Source organism: Carcharodon carcharias, chromosome 28 (genome assembly GCF_017639515.1).
Source record: "Carcharodon carcharias isolate sCarCar2 chromosome 28, sCarCar2.pri, whole genome shotgun sequence".
NCBI classification, from domain to species: domain Eukaryota; kingdom Metazoa; phylum Chordata; class Chondrichthyes; order Lamniformes; family Lamnidae; genus Carcharodon; species Carcharodon carcharias.
The window spans coordinates 32,285,415-32,302,428 of NC_054494.1; the positions used below are offsets into that span (position 1 = coordinate 32,285,415).

General features: G+C 47.8%; 1 protein-coding gene across 1 annotated transcript; it reads right to left on the reverse strand.

Moving 5' to 3' along the window:
* Window positions 1-1,012: 1,012 nt before the first annotated feature.
* Window positions 1,013-8,085, reverse strand: LOC121270864 (protein FAM241B-like). Its single transcript, XM_041176408.1, has 2 exons — window positions 7,759-8,085; window positions 1,013-6,174 (listed from the first exon to the last, which is right to left on the reverse strand). The coding sequence occupies exons 1-2, from the start codon at window positions 7,855-7,857 to the stop codon at window positions 5,932-5,934; spliced, it is 342 nt and encodes a 113-aa protein (XP_041032342.1). The 5' UTR covers window positions 7,858-8,085; the 3' UTR covers window positions 1,013-5,931.
* Between the last annotated feature and the right edge of the window lie 8,929 nt (window positions 8,086-17,014).

The window sequence follows — 17,014 nt, forward strand, 5'->3', positions numbered from 1 at the left end:
TGGAGGAGCTGTAAAATTCTGCCCCATGACACCACACTTTACTAATTTCACTCTGTGCTGGTGACCAATCAGCAGGTGATGACCCCAAGTCAAAGGGGAGAATCCGGAAGAACATGGAGGAGAATCTGTGCTAGTGAGGCTGGATTTCATGTGGAAAGATGGATTTCTTGATTGTAAAAAGCACAGCAAACTAACTGCACTGTAAGGCTGAAACAGAAAATGCTGCAGAGCTGAAATGCTCTGAAGGGTCACACGGACTCAAAATGTTAACTTTGTTTTTCTCTCCCTCCACAGTTGCTGTCAGGCCTGCTGAGTTTTCCCAGCATTTTCTCTTGTTGCTTCAGATTTCCAGCATCTGCAGTATTTTGCTTTTATCTGCAGTGTAAGAGGCTGTTGGTCTTGTGGATTTCTGCAGTGAACAAATCATTTTCAAAAGTACTGGAGCACTGCAAAGCACCAACACTAAAAATTAATCTTCAAAACCTGCAGCCAGATTCCAAATAACACTGGAGACAACAAAGGTCATTGACCAGTAAGTGACATACTCCCCATAAAAGGTGCAAAAGGGCCAACAAGTCTTTCAAATATTAGTTTCGGCATAGAGGAGCCAAAATGTACAAGTTAAGTCGGGCTCCGATTGTCAATTTCTGACTGAAATATTCCTGGGTTAGAACCACACCGACCCCACCCCTGTTCCCTGGTGCTTTTTGATTTGCTTCATTTTTTATTTTCTATTTCACTTTACATTATTTTCTAATAAAAATCTATTTTTCACTAAGAGGGGGATATTTATTCATGAAAATAATGAGTCAGTCTGGAAAGGCTTTGTGGGAAAAGCCTAAATGATAGTTCAGGAATGATGGGCTGAATGGCTTTTTCCCTGCATTTGAAAGCTATATGGTTGTATCCCAGTTGTACAAACTGCAAGTGCTCTTCTCACGTTCCAAACCCTTGAGTTACTTCAACCAGCTCAATATCACCAAGATAAGAAACAAGAGAGTAAAGGCTGAAGACCTGTACAGACTTTTATTCAATTATTAATTCTTTCTCCAACTTCTACCCATTTTTAACAAAAGGTCTATTTTTCAAGAGCTCCTGTGAAGTTTTTCAAAAAGCAAAACCTAAAACACACTGTACTCATTGAGAAGAAACAGTCGAGATATCGGATGTCACATCTTCTGGAAAATAACTTTTAAAATTAGATACACACCATCCATTGTTTATAATCTATAAATTGCTGAGAGGAAAAAGATTTTTCCATTGTCTTCTATTATTTGGAAACAGTTGTTTGTAAAGATTTCCAGCTCATGTTAAGTCTCAGGATCACTCCATCAATATGGGGCAGTAGATTCACAACAATATCCTCATAACATTCTAGGGCATCTGTTATTTCAGAGGTGACTGAAAGGGGTAGATGTTTCATGAAACAAATAAACACCATCACCATTGAAGCAAGGTCCAATTTGACGAATGTACTAATGAACTATGTGAGGATTACACAATCCTCATTCAGGCCCTCGACTGGGTCCACTCTCACTGGCGCCATATGGCCAAGAGCACAGATGGCAATGGTCATGAAGGAAAGCCTCTGGGACCTTCACACTGCAGGAAGAAGGCAGACTGATAACCTGCCACCATTCAGAAACTGTACAGCCTGCTGATACCCAAAGGCACATGATGATACACAGTGCCGCGATGATGCAGTGTCACATCGATGCACAGCGTCGTGACAATGTAGTGTCACATCGATGCACAGTGTCATGACGATGCCAAGTGTCACAACAAGGCACAGTCTCACGACGATGCACAGTGTCACGACAAGGCACAGTGTCATGACGATGCACAGTGTCATGATGATGCACAGTGTCACGACAAGGCACAGTGTCATGATGATGTACAGCGTCACGACAAGGCACAGCGTCACGACAAGGCACAGCGTCACGACAAGGCACAGTGTCACGACAAGGCACAGTGTCATGACAAGGCACAGCGACATGACGATGCACAGTGTCACGACAAGGCACAGTGTCATGACGATGCAGTGTCACGGCGATGCACAGTGTCATGACGATGCAGTGTCATGACGATGCACAGTGTCACGATGATGCAGTGTCACGATGATGCACAGTGTCACGGCGATGCACAGTGTCACGACGATGCAGTGTCGCGACGATGCAGTATTACTACGATGCACAGTGTCATGACGATGCAGTGTCGCTACGATGCACAGTGTCGCAATGATGCAGTGTCGTGACGATGCAGTGTCGCGACGATGCAGTATCACTACAATGCACAGTGTCGTGACGATGCAGTGTCACTACGATGCACAGTGTCGCGACGATGCAGTGTCACTACGATGCACAGTATCACAACGATGCACAGTGTCGCAACGATGCATTGTCACGACGATGCAGTGTCACTACGATGCACAGTGTCACTACGATGCACAGTGTCGTGATGATGGTGTCACTACGATGCACAGTGTCACTACGATGCACAGTGTCGTGACGATGCACAGTGTCGCGACGATGCACAGTGTTGTGACGATGCACAGTGTCGCTACGATGCACAGTGTCGTGACGATGCAGTGTCGCGACGATGCAGTATTACTACGATGCACAGTGTCATGACGATGCAGTGTCGCTACGATGCACAGTGTCGCAATGATGCAGTGTCGTGACGATGCAGTGTCGCGACGATGCAGTATCACTACAATGCACAGTGTCGTGACGATGCAGTGTCACTACGATGCACAGTGTCGCGACGATGCAGTGTCACTACGATGCACAGTATCACAACGATGCACAGTGTCGCAACGATGCATTGTCACGACGATGCAGTGTCACTACGATACACAGTGTCGTGACGATGCACAGTGTCACTACGATGCACAGTGTCGTGATGATGGTGTCACTACGATGCACAGTGTCACTACGATGCACAGTGTCGTGACGATGCACAGTGTCGTGACGATGCACAGTGTCGTGACGATGCACAGTGTCATGACGATGCAGTGTCACTACGATGCGCAGTGTCGTGACGATGCAGTGTCACTACGATGCACAGTGTCATGACGATGCAATGTCACGAAAATGCAGTGTCACTACGATGCACAGTGTCATGACGATGCAATGTCACGAAAATGCAGTGTCACTACGATGCACAGTGTCATGACGATGCAATGTCACGACAATGCAGTGTCACGACAATGCAGTGTCACTACGATGCACAGTGTCGTGACGATGCACAGTGTCTTGATGATGCACAGTGTCACGACGATGCACAGTGTCGCAACGATGAACAGTGTCGCAACGATGCACAGTGTCGCAACGATGCACAGTGTCATGACAATGCAGTGTCACAATGATGCTGCACCAGCTTTTGCACTTTGGTCGATGAGGCTGGGTAGCTGAGTTTTGAACTTGCTCTGTCATGATATTGGGGAACAAGGAACAGTCCACATTCTACCCTCAGCCATTCAGTCATTGGGACCTCCCAAAAAATGTTCAGCAATTGCTGGGCAGCGTTCCGACACTCTGTGCCGGGTCCATCACTTCACTTACAACGTGATCAAAGTGTCAGCTCACAGCCGGGACTGAGCTGGAGGTATCAGGTGTGATTCTCTGCAGCTCCAGAAACTGGGAAGATGGTGATCTCACTGAAGACAGCAGGATTCTGGGGACTTTTGGGATCAATCATCAAGGTCTATATTCGGAATAGGACTGGGATATCAACAAAGGCATGGATAGGGGGATGGAGGGTGTAGGGAAATTATACCTCGAAAGTTACCAAGAAAATTAAAGGGAGGTATATGGAGAAAGGGCAGGGGGATGAGATTAGAGGTAGTTTCAATTGAACTTGACCGCAGGTGCAATGGGTGACTTTTTATGTGGTTAATTCCTTGGAACTAATCATCCTTTCACTGAGAGAAAAGTGAACTTTGTTCCATCAGAGTCTGAGTTTGATGCAAGCTTAAGGATGAGATATAAAGGAATGACGCTCTAACACAGTACCACCCACCACCCAGAACCATACTAACACAGTACCACCCACTACCCAGAACCATACTAACACAGTACCACCCATTACCCAGAACCATACTAACACAGTACCACCCATTACCCAGAACCATACTAACACAGTACCACCCACTACCCAGAACCATACTAACACAGTATCACCCATTACCCAGAACCATACTAACACAGTATCACCCACTACCCAGAACCATACTAACACAGTACCACCCACTACCCAGAACCATACTAACAGTGTACCACCCACTACCCTGAACCATACTAACACAGTACCACCCACTACCCAGAACCACACTAACACAGTACCACCCATTACCCAGAACCATAATAAGTGTACCACCCACTACCCTGAACCATACTAACACAGCACCACCCATTACCCAGAAACATAATAAGTGTACAACCCACTACCCTGAACCATACTAACACAGTACCACCCATTACCCAGAACCATACTAACACAGTACCACCCATTACCCAGAACCATACTAACACAGTACCACCCACTACCCAGAACCATACTAACACAGTACCACCCACTACCCAGAACCATACTAACAGTGTACCACCCACTACCCAGAACCATACTAACACAGTACCACCCACTACCCAGAACCATACTAACACAGTACCACCCACTACCCTGAACCATACTAACACAGTACCATCCACTACCCAGAACCACACTAACACAGTACCACCCATTACCCAGAACCATAATAAGTGTACTACCCACTACCCTGAACCATACTAACACAGTACCACCCATTACCCAGAACCATAATAAGTGTACAACCCACTACCCTGAACCATACTAACACAGTACCACCCAGTACCCAGAACCATACTAACACAGTACCACCCATTACCCTGAACCATACTAACACTGTACCACCCATTACCCTGAAACATACTAACACAGTACCACCCATTACCCTGAACCATACTAACACTGTACCACCCATTACCCTGAACCATACTAACAGTGTGCCACCCATTTCCCTGAACCATACTAACAGTGTGCCACCCATTTCCCTGAACCATTTCAATGAATTTTATTGGAGATTTTCCTCAGCTAGATTTTGAATATTCTGTTATGAAACTTGCCACGAACGCTGGATGTTGGGAACGATGAGGAGATGGATACGCTGCATCGGGTGTGAAACCAACATTTCCAATCCAACCACACAGAGGCGGCCTCCAGAGGACATTGCTGAGTTTCTGCATCACACGCTCGGTTTGTACAACACTCAGCTGAATCCACAAAGCTGGAAACATGCAAAACAAAGCTCAAAATTCAAGCTTGTTTCAGGAGCTCAGGTGGGAACAGGGGACTTTTACAAAATTCGAATTCTGTAATTAGATACAGAATCTAAGAGCTTCTTTGCGAGTCTGTCAAAATATGGGATAATTCAACACAATAGTCAAATGCCAACACAGTCAGGTGGGACGAGAATGACCTGTATGCCAGGCCAGGTAAGGAAAGCAAATTTCCTTCCCTAAAGAATATTAGCGAACCAGGTGGGCTTTCACATCATGATAACACCATGACCACTGTGGTCCCAGCTTATAATTTCCTGACTGACTAACTTGAACAAACCCGGCTAATCAGCACTCAAAAGTTCAAAAGTAAAGTTGCTCGTAAAGCAATCAACGAGAGGAATGATTTTTTTTTGTCCCAAAGTCCACTTTTACGAAACACCGTTTGATGATGATCCAACGGGAAAAAGGTGCAAATGTTCCAGGCAACGGAGCAGTCGACAATCACTTTCCCTTCTTAGGTTCGCAACCGTAAATATTTTTTGTTCACCAGCTTTTCGAGCAGGTGGAAAAAGAAAAAAATCATGAAGACTTGTACAGGGTTCGATAGAAAACTCAGCAACAAGTGGGGTTATCACTGAGTAAATCGTGAAAAGAGGTACAGGCCACCAATCAGGAGAAGGCCACGCATTCCAAACATCATCAGCAACAGGATCAGAAAGACGGACATTATTGGCTCAATAACTTGATTTCCCAGATTCCATCGTGGAAATCCCATGTTAATCAAGCGTTGATTCATATCCGTAAACAGTGAGTGGCCCTGATTGGCTTGTCCCTGATAAAGATGGTTTGTATTCTCGGAGTTATGGATGAAACCCTGGTGGGAAAAGATAGGATAACAAAAACAAAAATCAGCAATCACTTAATTTTTCTTATATTACTTCTCAGGATGTATAGCCCGTTCCTGGTTGCCCCACGTCCAGCCACTTCGGAAGGCAGCTAGGAGTCAAACATGGTGGTGTGGGTATGGAGTCATGTATAGGCACAGGCCAGGTAAGGACAGCAGATTTCCTTCCCTAAAGGTCACTCAGGGCTTTTAAGACAATCCGACAGAGCTTTCACTGACTAGTTTTTTTTTTACAATACAGAATGCTGTGGCTCACTGGGTAGAAACATGTACCTATGAGGCAAAACATTGTGAGTTCACATCCCACTCCAGACAGGGTTTTAGGTTTCTATGTGGGATTGACTCCATTGCTTTACAGGGAACCAGCATGGCCTCCCTCTGTGCTGTAAATAACTCTGTGACTTCAATAACTCTGTGAAGCTGGTGGGAGTTGAAGTCATTCTCTGGATTATTAGCCCAGCCCAGTAGCAGAACCATGGCACCACCTGCACCCATTCGGAATCTGCATCAACGCCAAGGCCTAAATTCACAGGCCATGCTCAAGGTTAGAGATGGGAATAAATCCCCTCCCCATTGAAGGATCAGGTTCTTAGGAAGCAGAGTTGATTCAAGATCAGCTCATTCCTTTTCGGGGGAAGTTTTGACAGAAATGAGGTGAGAAAAGAGAATAGGGGTTTGGGAGATATTAATGTTCTCAAGAGATATAAAGAACAACAAAACACTTCCCATCAGCAGCAGGATCGGTTAGCAGAGGAGACAGAATTATGGCAATTGGCAAACAAAATTTAACTCAATGTGGGGAGGCTGATCTTTTTTTCACACAGCAAGTTATGGTGCTCAGTTTGAAAGGGTGGTGGAAGAATTTTCAATAGTAACTTGTAAAAGGGAAGTGGATAAATACTTGAAGGGGAAAAACATTAAGGACAACGAGGAAGGGTTTAGGAAGAATGGATTGCTCAGCACAGGTATGATGGGCTGAATGGCTTCCTTCTGGGCTCTATCATTCTCTGATCCAATGAGATGATTTGGCAGAAATCTTGCCAGTTCCACCTCACTTGACCCCCAAACCAAAAAAGGCGTTGATTGATAGGCCCTAACTGTGGGGAAGATGGTCCCAGAAGGTAGGAAGAGAAAATGGCAACTTCCCAGAAGGAATGTCCTGTGTCAGAATGGGAATTTCCTGCTGGCCTATCACCGGGAATGTCCCGGAATGGTAGACCCCACCGGCCCAATGGCTCCTCTGACCCTTGGCAGGGGTGATGGGCAGCACAGCAAGATCCCAGGAATTTTGAGGCAGCATTATTTCGGCAAATCTAATTCTCTCTCCTTTTTTTAAATTTTAAGGGGAAAAAAAATCTCTTTGCTCCTCTTAAGTGGGGTGGGGTGGAAATTTGGCCTCGGTCTAAATAATTCCCAATTCCAACCTGGAACCTGGCAACTTTGTAAACTTCGGCATTCACCGCTGATCCCATGAAAGCTGCTGAGCTTTGAAGCAGGAAGAGACAGACACATTGCCCCACGTTCCCTCTTGCTCCCCTTCTGAGTGATACCAACCTGCCGGGGTCTGTTCAGATTCTCTCTCCGCTCAGGCTGCTTCCGAACGCGAGGGTCATCATCTTGTACAATGTCTCCATTGGCCAGAATGCGAACCATTTTCCTCCCAGTCGGCTCAAAACTTGCCTAAAGGAAGAAGCAAAGGGGGCAGGACTGAATCAGCAAAAGGCTGCAAGGTGTAAACCAGCTGCCTCCCTCCTGTGAGATCTCCCCCAGCCCCTGTCCCTATGCCATTCACACACACTCCCCTCTCCGACACAAACACACAGCCCCGAAAGGAAATGAGAGTCATCAGTGTAGCAGAGAATTAACTCCGATTGAGCCGCTCCTTCCTTTCCCCGTCAAACCCTCTCCGCAAGGGCAGCATCGCGGAGACTGGAAGAATCCTCCCTCTCCACACTCCCACCACCTCCACTCCACACTACCACCCCTCCTCCTCCCTCTCCACACTCCCACCACCCCCACTCCACACTCCCACCCCTCCTCCTCCCTCTGCACACTCCCACCACCTCCACTCCACACTCCCACCCCTCCTCCTCCCTCTCCACACTCCCACCACCTCCACTCCACACTCCCACCCCTCCTCCTCCCTCTCCACACTCCCACCACCTCCACTCCACACTACCACCCCTCCTCCTCCCTCTGCACACTCCCACCACCTCCACTCCACACTACCACCCCTCCTCCTCCCTCTGCACACTCCCACCACCCCCATTCCACACTCCCACCACCTCCACTCCACACTCCCACCCCTCCTCCTCCCTCTGCACACTCCCACCACCTCCACTCCACACTACCACCCCTCCTCCTCCCTCTGCACACTCCCACCACCCCCATTCCACACTCCCACCACCTCTACTCCACACTACCACCCCTCCTCCTCCCTCTCCACACTCCCACCACCCCCATTCCACACTCCCACCACCTCCACTCCACACTCCCACCCCTCCTCCTCCCTCTGCACACTCCCACCACCTCCACTCCACACTACCACCCCTCCTCCTCCCTCTGCACACTCCCACCACCCCCATTCCACACTCCCACCACCTCTACTCCACACTACCACCCCTCCTCCTCCCTCTCCACACTCCCACCACCCCCATTCCACACTCCCACCACCTCCACTCCACACTACCACCCCTCCTCCTCCCTCTGCACACTCCCACCACCTCCACTCCACACTACCACCCCTCCTCCTCCCTCTGCACACTCCCACCACTCCACACTACCACCCCTCCTCCTCCCTCTGCACACTCCCACCACCTCCACTCCACACTACCACCCCTCCTCCTCCCTCTCCACACTCCCACCACCTCCACTCCACACTCCCACCCCTCCTCCTCCCTCTCCACACTCCCACCACCTCCACTCCACACTAACACCCCTCCTCCTCCCTCTCCACACTCCCACCACCTCCACTCCACACTCCCACCCCTCCTCCTCCCTCTCCACACTCCCACCACCTCCACTCCACACTCCCACCCCTCCTCCTCCCTCTCCACACTCCCACCACCTCCACTCCACACTCCCACCCCTCCTCCTCCCTCTCCACACTCCCACCACCCCCACTCCACACTACCACCCCTCCTCCTCCCTCTGCACACTCCCACCACCTCCACTCCACACTCCCACCCCTCCTCCTCCCTCTCCACACTCCCACCACCCCCACTCCACACTACCACCCCTCCTCCTCCCTCTGCACACTCCCACCACCTCCACTCCACACTACCACCCCTCCTCCTCCCTCTCCACACTCCCACCATCTCCACTCCACACTACCACCCCTCCTCCTCCCTCTCCACACTCCCACCACCTCCACTCCACACTACCACCCCTCCTCCTCCCTCTCCACACTCCCACCACCTCCACTCCACACTCCCACCCCCCCATCCTCCCTCTCCACACTCCCACCAACCCACTCCACACTACCACCCCCCTCCTCCCTCTCCACACTCCCACCACCCCCACTCCACACTACCACCCCCCCTCCTCCCTCTTCACACTCCCACCACCTCCACTCCACACTACCAACCCCCCCTCCTCCCTCTCCACACTCCCACCACCCCTCCTCCCTCTCCACACACCCACCACCTCCACTCCACACTACCACCCCCCTCCTCCCTCTCCACACTACCACCCCCCTCCTTCCTCTCCACACTACCACCCCCCTCCTCCCTGTCCACACTCCCACCACCCCCACTCCACACTACCACCCCCCCTCCTCCCTCTCCACACTCCCACCATCTCCACTCCACACTACCACCCCCCTCCTCCCTCTCCACACTCCCACCACCTCCACTCCACACTACCACCCCCCCTCCTCCCTCTTCACACTCCCACCAGCCCCACTCCACACTACCACACCCCCTCCTCCCTCTCCACACTCCCACCACCTCCACTCCACACTACCACACCCCCTCCTCCCTCTCCACACTCCCACCACCTCCACTCCACACTACCACACCCCCTCCTCCCTCTCCACACTCCCACCACCCCCACTCCACACTACCACCCACCCTCCCTCTCCACACTCCCACCACCTGCACTCCACACTACCACCACCCCCCTTCTCCCCTACACACTACCACCCCCCCTCCTCCCTCTCCACACTACCACCACCTCCACTCCACACTACCACCCCCCCTCCTCCCTCTCCACACTCCCACCACCTCCACTTCACACTACCACCACTACCCCCCCTTCCACACTACCACCCCCTCCCCTCCACACTACCACCACCTCCACTCCACACTACCCCCCCTTCCACACAACCACCCCCCCTCCCCTACACACTACCACCCCCCCACTCTCCCCTCCATACTACCAACCCCATCCCCAAGCCCCAATCTCTCTCCCTCTTTCCTGCTCAGTTTCTACCCCACAGTTGAAATATTTGAATGAACGATATCGTCAAAGTAAACACTTTGCTCGGGGCATCAGGATATGAATGGGGCTGGGAGGTGTTTACACTGAGGAGAGAGAGAGAAAGAGCGAGACAGAGTGGCTAAAGAAAGGATTGGGATTTGGGGGAAATTCTGCTGAGCTGGGGAAGATTGTGATTTTATGGTGATTATGATTTGGGGCTGATTGTGAGTTGGGGGTGATTTTGATTTGGGATGATTGTGAATTGGAGTGATTGTGATTTTAGAGATGATTGTGATTTGGGGTTATTTTGATTTGAGATGATTGTGATTTTGTGGTGATTGTGATTTGGGAATGATTGTGAGTTGGGATGACTGAGTTGGGGTGATTTTGATTTGGGATGATTGTGATTTGGGGGTGATTTTGATTTGAGGTGATTGTGATTTTCTGGTGATTGTGATTTGGGGTTGATTGTGATTTGGGGATGGTCGTAAGTTGGAATGATTGTAATTTGGGGTTGATTGTAGTTTGCAGTGCCAGGCAATGACCATCTCCAACAAAAGAGAATCTAAACATCATCCCTTGACATTCAATGGCATCACTGAATTCCCCACTATCAACATCTTGGGGGTTACCAGAAGCTGAACTGGACCAGCCATATAAATACTGTAGCTACAAGAGCAGGTCAGAGGCTGGAAATTCTGCAGAGAGTAACTCACCTACTGACTTGCCAAAGCCTGCCCACCATCTACAAGGCAAAAGTCAGGAGTGTGATGGAATACTCCCCACTTTCCTGGGTGAGTTCAACTCCAGCAATGCTCAAGAAGCTTGACACTATCCAGGACAAAGCAATCCATTTAGTTGGCACCCCATCCACCACCTTAAACATTCACTCCCTCCACCACCAATGCAGAGTAGCAGTAGTGTGTACCATCAACAAAGTGCACTGCAGGAACTCACCAAGCTTCTTCTACAGCATTTTTCAAATCAATGACCTCTACCATCTAGAAGGACAAGGGCAACAGACACATGGGAACACAACCACCTGCAAGTCCCCCTCCAAGTCACTCACCATCCTGACTTGGAACTATATCGCTGTTTCTTCACTGTTGCTGGCTCAAAATCCAGGAACTCCCTCCCTAACAGCATGGTGGGTGTACCTACACCATGTGGACTGCAGCGATTTAAGAAGGCAGCTCACCACCACCTTCTCAAGGGCAATTGGAGATGGGCAATAAATGCTGGCCCAGCCAGAGACACTCACAGAGAATTAATAAAAACACTCACACTCCACACCCAACCCCTGATATTCTAGTGTCTTTAATGTAGAAAACATGGAGCTTTGAAAAGGGGCTGCAGTTGGGAGGAAGCTATTTACCTGGGGTGTGGTGTGGGGGAAGGGGCTGGGTGAGGAAGAGGGTAACTGTGTGGGTAAGTAGTTGCCCTAATGCCTCTGAACAGATGAAGTCACCTGTTGGTTCCATGGAAGTAGGTTTCCCTCCCACTGACCCCTCCAATCCCAGGATACTTGTCCCTTAAATGCAAAATTCCAAGGACAGCCTCTGCATTCCCTCAAAGCACCAGATGGCAGGAATATAATTTAGACACCATGTTGGAAAAGAAATCTGAACCCTCAAGACTTGTGCTAGAAAAAAATGATCCTTGAAGTCAAAGCAAGGTCAAATGACATTACAATTTACTGTCAAAATTAATTTCGGCCTCAGGATATCCCAAAATGCTTTACACCCAATGAAACATTTCTGAAGAGTGTAAAGTGTAGGAAACACAGCAGCAAGCTGTGCACAGCAAGCTCCCAAAAACACCAATGAGCTAATGACCCGATTGTCCGTCTTACTGATGCAGCTTCAGTTCAACGAGTATTACTGAAGGAGTTTTGCAATGAGCTCCAGGCTACTAAAATAAAAACATTTGGGCAAGGCAACCTTATTCGAGAAAGAAACTGTGGAGCTTTGTTGTTGATTTGTGGCCTCGTGCTTTATGTTGTGACGGTTGCTGGGTCCACACTGTCACTTTGCTGAAGTGACATTATCTGACTGTAACACTATATAAAAGGCTACAGCTCTCGACCTCACTGACTGAAGACCTCAGACATGCAGGGGAAGAGCAGCTCCTTTGTCTGTCCTGAAATCTGGTCACATTGTTCGTCCTCTTTTTGTTTTTTTTAAACGATAAAAAATATTTTCTCTGCTTTTTGTCCGCTGATGAATGATCTGGGCGGCTTTTATATGCAAACTAATTTGGAGACAAACTAAGTGAATGAGCTATTAGAAAGAAGCTTTCAACTGTAATTGAATTTCTTCACTTGTTAGTTTGCAATGAAAATGTCATATATATCGGTGCCTCTATTCAGCCCGAATTAGATCTCGTTAGAAAGAAATGGTTTCTTTGGCGAGGCATGAAACTTCTCGGAGTTGGCCCTGTAACTATGGAGGGCAGCTGGAGGCAGCTCCTCGACACACATGTGCTTCAGTTTGTCGAGCTGTATAGACTTGTGAATTCCTATTCAGTGTGGCCTCCCCCCTGTGTCACTGGGGGTTAAGTCTGGGCCTTCTCCTGGGCAGCCATGCCGAAAATTTAGAGTGACACTTGAACAGTCAGCAGTGAAGGCCCCAAGTTGTACACGAGCTTTATTGTTGCACAGTTCCATTTTTCTGATCCGGTGTGTTGCGATGTGAGCAGGACACCTTTTCTGCAAGTAAGGGTTTATTCTCCAAGCCCAGGCTGCAGGAACAATCTACAAATGCGATTAGCTTCGTATTCTGTGTGGTGAATGGAAACCGCCTGCATTGATTTCCACTCAGTGCCACAGCACATCTCTCCAAAGCATCCTCACTCAGTCAGAAAGGGGGAAAGTCTCAGAATAAAAAGTCGGCAAGATCCCACAGATTCAGGTCATGCGTATGTGTCCCATGTTAGACACACTGGGACATGCAACATGTTAACGTTTATTTTTGAATTTGCTGCAGTGAAACACTTGTAACACAGCAGCTGACTGCCAGAAATCAAAACTATTGCAAAGATAAAAAAGATCTTTCATCCTTGAAAACATGAATTACTGTTTCAAGTGTAGGTTCCCTACCCCAACCTTATCCAATCAGACAGAGACAGACTTGCACCTTTCACAGCCATAGGACATGCCAAAGCACTTTACAGCCAAGCAAATATTTTTTTAGTGGAGTCACTGCTGTAATGTAGGAAATGTGGCAGCCAATTTGCGCACAGCAAGATCCCACAAACAAATGTGATAATGACTCAGGTCATCCGTTTCTCGTTATGTTGATTGAGGGATATATGTTGGCCGGGACACCAGGGGTACCTCTCTGCTCTTCCTGAAGTAGTGCCATGGCATCTTTTACAGCCACCTGAGGGGACAGACGAGGCCTCAGTTTAACATCTCATCTGAAAGACAGCACCAGTGAGAATGCGGCCCTCCCTCACAGTACGACTCTGGAGTGTCGGTTTGGGCTTCTCCCTTCATTTTAATTTATAAGAATGGACATTTCAGATTTCTGGTTAATGCAAAGGGCAGTTTGAAAATGGCTGTGGGTTTTGTAACTACTGCAAAATTCAACATGATGAAATTATAAGGGAGTGGCCTCTTTCTGATGTGAGGTTCACTGGTTCAGAAATAACAGGGAAGTGAAATGATTTCAGCATCACCCCCTTGTCTGCTGGCTGTAAGTGGTAGGCATAGTGGAGTATAATAGTGGGTGGGGGGGGGGGGGAGAAATGGGGGTTTAGTTGCAGTTTAAATGATGGAAAAGGCAGATGCTGGGAGCTGGGTGCTTTTCTGTTGAAAATGACTGCCATCTTGTGGACCCCATGTGTGGCTCAGGCCTACATTGAACTGACAGGAACCGCATGCAGATTGAGTGTGTTCAAACATAATGTGTAAAGGTACCTTGGGAACCATATTATGTTAATACAGGCTTCGCCGAAAATGAACAGACTTATTCGATGCAAAATATTGTCCCGAACACCAGCTGTAATTGGCAGATGTAGCTAAAGTTCTTAATTTTAATTCTTTTAAAATTATAAATAAAATAGCACATTGAATGATTGTAGTAATAATCCCTGGCATTTTATTCTTCTGTAATGGCTAATGGTTAAGTGTGCACACTTGCTGCCAGTGTCACCTTTATTTCCTGTAACACTTTCCCTGTTACGCTCATTGATAACACCCTGGGTTAATACAAGGCAGTATATCCCGTGACCCACTGTGTTCAACACCCCAGAGAACATGGAGGAAGTTTTGTGCCTATAGCTTCTCCCAGGCTATGAGACACATGATCACCACACGGCCCATACATCATCCAGACTGTCCCACACTCTGTGTGCGCTGTGGAATCATTTACTATTCTTTATATAAAATCTTGATTGTGCTTAACTCATACAGCACAATGTTTTCTCCAGTTCTGTGAGAGAATAGAATCATTCATATTAATGGTGACACAACTCAGCACTCTCACCACTGGGTCAGGAGATTGTGGAGTAAAGTCGCACTCCACAGATTTGAGCACACTATCCAGGCTGACAGTCCAGTGCAGTATTGAGGGAGTGCCAGCTTTTGGAGAAGATGTTAAATGATCCCATGAAATTATTTTGAAGAAGAATAAAGGGGAGCTCTTCCCAGTTTCCTGATCAATACTTATCAACACCACAATTGACGGTGAACACATACACACTGACAATGTATAAGGATATTACTGCTTGTAGTAGCTTAGGGGCTTAACCCCATCCACAGCAGAAATGCTTTCAACCCAATAGGGTAACTAATACTAATCATGTAGGATGGAATAGTTTGAAATATTAGCGATGTCATTCTACAAGAGATTGTGTGTAAGTACATACCCACCACACTGGGGAGTAAGGAATAGAAGGATATGTTGATGGGGTGAGATGAAGATGGGATGCTTGGAGGCTCAGTGGGGTGGAGTGGCCTGTCTCTGTGCTGTGGGTTGGACCCAAGCCATTGCAGCTTTGTCCTTTCCGAGTGTAACAGTTCTCAGTGACTGTAAGATCAATGACACGCTACAGTCACCATAAAACGTCACAGTTTGAAGAGCTGTGGTTTCTTTCTACTGTTGTACATTTAAGTTTTATTACTGCAACTTTCCTCATTTTCACATAAAATTGAATCGGAACTGTCATGAGCTTTGTAAAAATCATAGACTCTGGCATCTTTCCCAAACCATCCCACTCTTGCATTCTCAGAATTCCAAACCATTCCTCACCAGAAGGTCACAGACCAAACTAGGAAATAAACACCATTTAGATCACCCTGCCTGTGAACAGAATGACATGGAATTTACAGCTCAGGAGCAGGCTATTCAGCCCAACTGGTCCATGCTGGTGATTGTGCTCCATGTGAACCTTGCTCCCACCCTTATTTCCTCTCACCCTGTCAGCATATCTTCCCAGCTCAGCCCATGTCTCAGCCCATTCATCCCCGATCATGAATCTCAGTCCTCCTAATGATTTACACCTTGGTTATAACATTTTAAATAAGACTCTTCCATTGCATGGTGACAGTTTGAAGGCCATTTCTCCCCATCCCTCCCACCTGCCCCTCCACCCAACTCAGAACCACAAGCTTTGGTTGTTTCCTCAGCTCAGACTCTATGATGTTGAATCAAACACCCAACTCACACCAAGTCCATTTGTCCACCCCTGTCTGTCTTCGCAGACCTACACTGGTTCCTGGTGCAACAGCACCTCCAATTTAATGTTTACATCCTCATGTTCCAATCCCTCCTTTGCCTCACCCCTATTTTTGTTACTATAATAGAACAATAACTGCATTTATATAGCAAATTTAACATGTAAAAATATCCCAAGGCATTTCACAGGAGCGTTATCAAGCAAGATTGGAATATGAACCACAAAAGGCGAATAGAATAGAAAGCTGGGACAAAGATGTTGTTTTTAAGGAGTAGCTTAAAAGAGGAAAGTGAATTAGAGAGGCAGAGAGGTTTAGAGAGGGAATTCCAGAGCTTGGGGCCCAGACAGCTGAAGGTATGGCAGCCAATGTTGGAGCCATTAACTGGAGATGCTTAAGAGACCAGAATTAGAGAAATGCAGAGATCTTGGAGGGCTGTAGGGCTGGAGGATATTACAGAGAGAGGAAGGGATGAGGCCATGGAAGGATTTTAACAGCCCATACTGTTGGAATAAATTGCAGTGGCCTGGCATTGACTGTATGTCATTGCGAAACTAGTTGAAAAGCATGCCTCTATTTTGTTGTCTATTAATCTTTTATATAGTGACACTCTCACTGTATCTTGTTAAGTTTTTTATCCTTCCACGCAAAACAGAAGGATGAAAAAAACGTGCTGATACTAAAGAGATTCCATCACAAGGAGGAAAAACTGAA